The 8,652-nt window shown below is 37.8% G+C and overlaps 1 protein-coding gene and 1 long non-coding RNA gene across 2 annotated transcripts; one reads left to right on the forward strand and one right to left on the reverse strand.

Moving 5' to 3' along the window:
- Positions 1–2,242: 2,242 nt before the first annotated feature.
- Positions 2,243–4,688, forward strand: LOC135623548 (probable xyloglucan endotransglucosylase/hydrolase protein 32). Its single transcript, XM_065126658.1, has 4 exons — positions 2,243–3,059; positions 3,135–3,235; positions 3,336–3,553; positions 4,082–4,688. Exons 1-4 carry the CDS (start codon positions 2,852–2,854, stop codon positions 4,443–4,445), a joined length of 891 nt encoding a protein of 296 aa, XP_064982730.1. The 5' UTR covers positions 2,243–2,851; the 3' UTR covers positions 4,446–4,688.
- Positions 4,476–7,919, reverse strand: LOC135623549 (uncharacterized). The gene is made up of 4 exons (XR_010491433.1): positions 5,103–7,919; positions 4,963–5,018; positions 4,740–4,866; positions 4,476–4,657 (listed from the first exon to the last, which is right to left on the reverse strand). It is a non-coding gene; the product is annotated as an uncharacterized LOC135623549 (long non-coding RNA).
- Positions 7,920–8,652: the final 733 nt, after the last annotated feature.

Below are 8,652 nucleotides of genomic sequence, written 5' to 3' on the forward strand. Positions count from 1 at the left end.
GAGTAAATGGTTTTTTATGATATAAAAGATGTGTCGGCAGTGAAGACTATTAAATGGGGACATGAGGAGTTGTCTTCCTCCTCCCAAGTCACAACATTGGCATAGGGCTCATCAAAAGCAAGCCCACCTCTTTATTGAATGAAGAAGAGCACTGTATTATCCACATGATTAGTATGATCTTGTCCTTTTAAATTATTTGAAGAGGCACTTGAGGAGAAGAGGAACAAAGAACTGAGAGTTTCAACTTTGGATATTTAAGACCTCAATCATAACCCTTTCTTATTCAGTATTTTTCATCATATAAATTATATATTCAACCATTTCAGGAATTTGAGCTCAATAAAGGCAAAGACATCATCATCCCTAGATGTAGATAGATGGATACTTTTATGTTAAATAGAAGTGAGAAATGAGAATGAGTTCAATTGGGACAATCATATTTTGGGTAGACTAGAGCCTGATCAACCAATAAACTAAGATGATCTTAATCCTAATTAAAACTTATTATTAAAAATATATATTTAGATATTCAATCAAACATAAAGTCTCACCCGATAAACTTATAATTAGATTCCCATGAAGGATATCTAATTAAAATCTTGATCGAATTCGGATCGGGTTATCGATTTATCAAGCTCCATCAACACACCTTTCAATCATTAAGCGGTTCGACAAAGGACATCAATCATAGTGCACTACTTAGTCTTGGTTAATCATGAACAATATCAATTTGGTTTTCCTACCCAAACCATACACATATAATGATTGCATGTGAGACTGATGTATATGAGACGATGGGGTGGGAGTTGGATTTGGTCCACCCTCATGCCCTTGAGGTGGTGCTCAGATCTGTGGGAATAACTCTGTTCACGGGTAACCTTTGCACACACTAACAAGCAACAAAACACGTTGTCGGCAAAAGAGGCCATCCAAGTGTCATGACTTCTTTGGCCTTTAGGGTGATTAGATTAACTTTATATGGTCATGATACATATAGTGTCATCTACTTGTTGGTAAATAAATATAAGAAAAGAATATTAATGCATTTTTTATTGTAGTTTTTTTGTTTCCAATTTCTTTACTAGAGGTTACTTGATAGTTTGTAAGGTGAGACAAATGTACGATTTTTTTCTTTTATCCCCTTAAAAGTAAAAATATAAGTTATTTCTCTTCATATTCTTTATTTATAAGGTGAATGCAAATGACATCGATCCATTATAGTCCAACCAAGTATCAATTTATTTATTACTATCGAATAAAATCGGAGCTAGTAGTACCATATCGATATGATAGAATACTAAAATTTACGTCGAACTAATATTTAAAATTCTGATTTTATTTTTGCTCCGGTTTTGTTGTATGTTGATGTTTTACAAGAGCAACTTACTTTTGAAAAAGTAATTACAAATAAAAATGTAAATTTTTTTTATTGATATAGGAAATTTTGGCTAATAATATAGTGTACTTAATTTCATTTCCTCTGTAAAAATATATCTATTAGATTGGGGATAAAATAAAATTTTAGCATGAGGAGGGTTGGAAGTATTAGTTTCCTTTGGATAAGGATTTATTATTGGAACTTGGCAAGTGAGTGGCACATTCTTATTGTCCTTCCCCACTATTTAGGTGTGTGGAATTCAGTCCTATTGGTTGTATATTAAGAATTACATTTCTTTTCCCTTTTTTTTTTCTTTTCATCCATAGGCAAAAATTAGATGATATCATTTAATGAGATAAGAGGGTCCAGCATTTAATGTTAGTAAGTAGATAGCAAGGTTTTGAAATCGAATCCTAAGCCCACCACGTACCCTTCACCAAAAGACAAAAAAAAAATCAAATTAAATGTGAATATGAAAGAATAATTAGGAAATTACTTTAAATCCAATGATCAATTATAGAATAATTTGGCATTTTTAAGTTATTTGGATGATTAAATCTTTGGTTATAATTGGAACTTATAGTCACAATATTAGGATTTTTCTGGGGGGTCAGGAAACAAATATCTGTTGATGTAAGCTACAGTTGAGAACCCCACACAGGAATTCATTAGAGTTGAACCCCATAAAAGTGTCAATATTAGAATTCATCACAGGTGAATTCTGCATAGTTCCTTATATGAAACAGTAACACAAGGCACAATAATCATTTCACTCATCAAAAAGTTGGCCAATCTGTTCCTTGCAGGCTTGCCTGTAAGATTGCTGCCCTAAATGCAGCAATCCAGTTCCCATGCCATTATTATTGAATGCTTTGGACCTTTTGGTGGCCTGCTGTCAAGTTCTAACAACATACTTACAGCTAGATATAATGAGTTAGATGCCTGGATCTACTTTCTCATGGCCCAATGTAGGAGGGGTCAAAAGCAAAGATGTGGGTGATGAGCAGCCATCTGATAGGTCAAGCAAGTCTTACATTAGTTATTGGTCTGTATCCATGTCGAGTTATCTTATAATCCATAGAATACACTTGCTCTGAGCTTCCCTTTGCCCTACACACAGCCAGCCATCCACCCATGCCCAGCCCTCCCCACTCCTCCACCCCCTTTCCCTTGCTTCAAGGCAAGTGAAAAATAGTGATGGTGAGGAGGTAGGAGAACCACAGAACTTCCTCTTCACCAACCTTCCATTGGGGCTTCTGGATCTCACCATTCCTTCCTTCCACATCATTTCCACCCAATCCTTCAAGTCCTTGTCTCCTTCTAGAGTTCCCTATCAGTATATCCATCTCTTAGGAGCCTTGTGGTGATAGGAGCCATTAAATCTTCTTCCACTTCATACCAACTGCATTGCCATATATTTCCAAGATCCAAGCATTTGACTGCAGTGTGTCACTGAGGGCATAGGCTCTCTCCATGGCTCTCCTCCTTCTCCTCCTCTCCTCCATCCTGATCTCCATGCTGCATTGGAGCAGTGGTCAGCCTTCTCCTGGATACTACCCGAGCCACAGGTTCAAGCCTTTGCCTGGCTTCTACCATGGGTACAGCAACCTCTGGGGGCCTCAGCATCAAACAGTCTCCGGAGACCAGTCCTCAGCGACCATTTGGCTCGATAGGAACTCAGGTTTCCTCACTCTACCTCCAGGAACTCCATCTCTATCTCGTCATGCTAATCCTGCTCATATTCTACTGGTGACAGGAAGCGGATTCAAGTCGAATCGCCCTTATCGAAGTGGGTATTTTGCGGCATCCATCAAGCTCCAAGCTGGATACACTGCAGGAGTGATCACTGCTTTCTATGTGAGGAGGATTGAGCCTGGACAAAATTATATTACAACATTAAAATGTTACCTTGCGTCGTTTGTTTGACAATGCTGTTGCTGAAATCGTTGGACTGCAGCTTTCTAATAACCAGGTACATCCTGGGTTCCATGATGAGGTGGACATTGAGTTCATGGGGAATACTCCAGGAAAGCCATACAGATTGCAGACCAATGTGTACATCAGGGGCAGCGGCGATAGTAGATATGTTGGGAGGGAGATGAAGTTCCACCTTTGGTTTGACCCGACTGCCGATTTCCACAACTATGCCATCCTGTGGAACCCAGACGAGATCATGTAAGTAAATCACCTGTGTCAACTGGGACTCCTTTTGATTCATTTTGGCTTGAACTCTTGACCTCCTCCTGATCTTGTTGGACATGTGATTACTTGTCTTTCCCAACTGCAAGTCTGGGAATATAAAGATTAGTTCACCTAAATTTAAGAACCCAATGATAAACGAAAGAGAAGTTCCCTTCTTATCTTCTTGTACAGTAGTAAATAGTGTTTGCCATTGAATGCTAAGACTGGGCCTCACCACGGTGTTATTATAAAAGGGTAGGAGTATGTTACCAAACCTAATCTGCCAAGAGGGAAATAGTAAATATAAAATGCTACCTATCAAGAACAATGACTGATTTGATGGCTGATTTTGTCAACCAGACACCAAAAGGTATCTACATGTACAACATCCCATGTAACTAGGCAAGAGCAAAAGTAGTGGCAGGGTCTGAAACAGCTAAACTTGGTAGAGTGCGTGGCCTTGTGAACGATGCTCTCTTTGGAGCGTGGACTGTAGAAGATGATAGCCATTTGTGCCTGCAGATTCTTTGTGGACGACATACCTATACGGCGGTATCCGAGGAAGAGCGAAAACACATTTCCGATGCGGCCAATGTGGATGTATGGAACCATCTGGGATGCATCATCTTGGGCCACGGACAGAGGCAAGTACAGGGTCGACTACCGGTACCAGCCGTTCGTCGCAAGGTTCACCAGGTTCATCATTCGAGGGTGCTCGGCGTATGCTCCGTCAAGCTGCCGCCAGGCACCGTCGTCACAGTCCGGCTCCGGGCTCAGCCCCCAGCAGTATGCAGCCATGCAATGGGCGCAGAGCAACTACATGGTGTACAATTACTGCATGGATCCTAAGAGAGATCATGCCCTGACTCCAGAGTGCTGGGGCTGAATTAGCTGCAGACTGCAAAACTGGTGGACTCAAAATGAGCTGTGTTGTTGTCGTTGTTACCTGTAGTTGTGTTGGTAGAAGATAAATGTTTCTCTTCCTGGTTAAGGTGGAAGAGTCTGGTATTCTTCCTTTGTTTGAGTAGCCCAAAGGGGACATATGATGGTGGAGATTGCAATGGTGGTGGAAGTGTACTATTCATTTGCCATTTTCATCTGCATAATGAAATAATTCAATGTGTTGCAATATTAAAGATGCAGAACGGTGTGGTTTGATGTCTCGGGTGGCAGGAAGTACCTCCAACCTGTCAAACGCGTTGCAGTACATGCATTTTCCAGCATAAGCGTGTCAGAGACGCGTCGGCAATCACTCTTTTTCCTCTTCCATTATTTTGTCTCGTCTTGTGCGGGCCTGCTTACACCGACTGTTGAATCACAGCTTTAACCGTCCCATTTGTAGTGGAGGCAACGAAATGCATATGAGATGCTGGATGTAAGAAACCAGAGTTCAAGAATGACACCTGTAGAAGGGGACGCGGAGGAGAAAATTCCATCTCTGAAACACATTCCAGAGTCCCTGAAATCAGTAGGAAAAAGAAGAGTTTATATCAAATGATTTCTACGGTAATGCTCTAAAGGAATTCAAAGTTTTCAGACAAACCGTTCCAGGAACTTCATGAAAGTAATATTTTCAAGCACTTCATGCCTCTATGGTAGCTCATTCTTCTGCCCTTCAGCTGTAAACACCATTCATGGGTTCAATGCTTGTAGTCAGATCATATGGAAATCAATCGAATGTAGGGGCATGTGAAGTGATGAAGACTACATGATGCATCGTCAGGTCCACTGAATACAAATGTCCCCCACTTTTCGGACCAACAATATGAATCAAACAAAACATATACACATATGTTGCCACCAAAGTTGCTTAGTACACCCTACTTCCTACTTGATTGTAGGATGAATCATAATTTGACACAGTGAGGTAATGAACTGTGCAGACACTGATGATGGACTTCAACACCTTGGTAGAGAAAGAATAGGAAAAAGTAGGCAAAACCATATAAGGTGGTATTGTATGTGAATTGTGAATGACAACATTTTTATTTTTAACAAGCTGAATTTGGAAATCAGATATCTTCGCAGCAAGACAAACAAGTGCCAGTGGAGCTTCTTGTACTTCTAGAGAAAAGTGGGAAGATTAAACTCATTATTCCGGAGCTTCTTGTACTTCTGGACAAACGTAGCAAGGTTAAACTCTTCCCTGCATGGCACCTCAGACTCCTCTGCCACTTAATTATAGCCTCTGGAAAAGAATAACCCGGACTTAAAATGAGCATTACCCAATAAACAAATGCATAAATGAGGTTTCAGCAATACAGATTTATGCAAATACTTGTATTTAAATATAGGCATATCACTGCATATATGAATGGCATTCATGTGTATTAAATGGGCAGACTGTAGACATATTCTAATGATGTACAAGGAGGCGCACAATGCTATCATGTGTATCTGCAACCTTGTAATGCACATGCAACAGGATGAATATGTATCATGCAGCTACCTATCGCTTCTCCAACATGGTCGAGTTGTACAAATATCTATATGATGGAAAATAATGGCTACAAATTGTTGGATTTCATGCTTTCTTATGACTACAAGGAAAATGAGTTCACTGTGCAACTCTCCAAGAGAGCTGATGGCAAATATGTCAGGCAGGGTGTCTTCCTTTTGCTTCTCCAGTACAGCTAACTTCCCTTGGGCAGCAGCCAGCTAAGTTTGAACGATTGTGCACTGTGATTCCACAGAAACAGCCTATGATGGACCATGAAAATACAAAATACTAGAGCCATGTCAACAACATCAAAAAAACAATGATATAAAGGAAAATCAGAATTCAACTTCAGAAATTCCAGCCCGCCAAACAACAGCAGCCTACGGTATCTACGGATGGAACCAAAAGTATAGGATTCTGTAGGATGCAGCCTTTTTGCAGAATTTTAATTATAGTGGAGATTGGTGACAATAATTTATTGAGATACATACAATAAATGGTTAGTTCACTCCTTTTGAACATCTGGGAAGGAACTTCACTAATGTGGTCTGCGACTGCTAGACACATTGTTTTCGGTGAGTGGAATTGTTGGTGGTGATATTATTACTACAGTGTCAATAAACAGGTTTGGGAATTCGTCAAAAAGCTCACATGATCATGTTATCACGCAGGACATGATTCACTATAGTTTCAGATATAAAAGAAAAGATTACTATAATAAATATGGGAAAAACCGATGACCATGTTTCTTGGTAAGCTATTACTAAAATGATAAATGCAATTAATTCATCTGCAGAAGGTAGATTTTTTTTTCCCTCTTTGGTGAAACAGATCAAATAACATGTAAAGGACACTTGGATGTTGCAAGGTATCCCTTTGAAAAGAACCTACTTGTATGCTGCAAGGTATCCCTTCGAAATTATCCCATAGCCAATGAATATGATGCAATATCAGTAAACGTTGATATGGCATATATTTGCAATAAAAGAAGCACTTTAAAAAAAGAAAAAAATGACTCCTTTAATGAAAAACTAAAATGTTTCACAAGAGTTCAAATAAATTAAAGAAATATTATTTTAAGTTCTTGTTCTGCATATGAACCTACACAGTAGCTCAATGCTTTCTCAATTAGCTTTTATAATGTATTAAAATCTTGAAATGCTTTCCGTTCAAGGGTCAAATTTGGACCAAAAAAAAAACTAGTCATTCCTCTATGAATGATCTGATCAAATTTTAAATTGTCAATTGTGTTCTTGGCTAGATTGAAAAAATCTGATAGATCAAACATAATAATTGATTTAGCAACAATGTCTGTCTCACTAGATCGAGTCCATCAATTATAATACCCAAAAAATTTGTTGCTGGACATCAAAATTAAGAGTTCAAGCATTGTAATATAATTATAATCTTGTTCTACACCAGCATAGATCATGGATCTCAATCAGATGATTAAGCCTCCAAAACTATATGAACTGCCATCTTGGATTCAAAGAAATGGTAAGAAAGAGGGGTAAAGGACAACCATTATCAATGTGTCAAATATTTTGTTAATGAACAAAAAAAAGCACGATAGCACCTTTGGGTCTGAAAAGTACGAAGAAAGCATCTAGAACATAGAAGAGAGGACTGGCCTAAGACATGCTCGGAAGGTAAATATCGGGATGAAATGATATTTAAAAAAGACAGCTGACAAATAGATCAGTCAAATTGAATCTGAACTGTGATCTATGGGAGTGCTAGTAATTGAAAGCCAAGCTCAAGCAAAGATTGGCTGGTAGGAAACTAAAACTCAACTCTAAAAGTTGATTGGGCTCGTTTATGCACTGAAACAACTAGCGAAATGGATTCTCTCGACAAAGTGGTTCCAACACACCCACGCCTTACTGCTTATTCAGGGGTGGGCGAAAGTGCTTCTGTAACCATTCGACATTCATGGACTTTCAATCCTATTCAGATCTTGCAAGGGGTAGCTGGCATGCGTGTAGGAAGGCTGACAACTACATATATGTATATATACATATGTATATATATACACACATATACATAAATACATATATATACATATATGTATACATATATAAATATATACACAGATATACATATATGTATACATATATATATATATACACGTGTGTGTATATATATATATATATATATATATATATATATATATATATATATATATATATATATATATATATATATATATATATATATATATATATACACACACACACATATATGTGTGTGTGTGTGTGTGTGTAATAAAGACATATTGATGGAGAACCACCTAGTTTTATAAAGAATTTAAGAAAAGTTTATTCTAAGTAAACAAAATCAACAAAAAGTCATCAATTAATTGACCTAGAAATTCCAAGAGCTGTGTGAAAATAAAAAAAATTTCTGGTCTTTCTAGGAACTCCTTTTATATTAAGTGCACTCATTTACTATTTAGGTATTCTAGAAATCACATTTTGAATTTCTAAAAAGCATACTAATTCCCTAGGAGATTACTTTGAGAATCATTGTCTTTATTAATTCTACCAAGACTCCTAATCCCCTATAAATAGTGAAGGTTGTCAATGGATCAAATACTTCATATTTGAATGAAAAAGAATTACATCTTCTCTTTTCTAATCTCTTTCTCTAATCT

The sequence above is a fragment of the Musa acuminata genome, chromosome BXJ2-9, assembly GCF_036884655.1.
Source record: "Musa acuminata AAA Group cultivar baxijiao chromosome BXJ2-9, Cavendish_Baxijiao_AAA, whole genome shotgun sequence".
NCBI classification, from domain to species: Eukaryota; Viridiplantae; Streptophyta; class Magnoliopsida; order Zingiberales; family Musaceae; genus Musa; species Musa acuminata.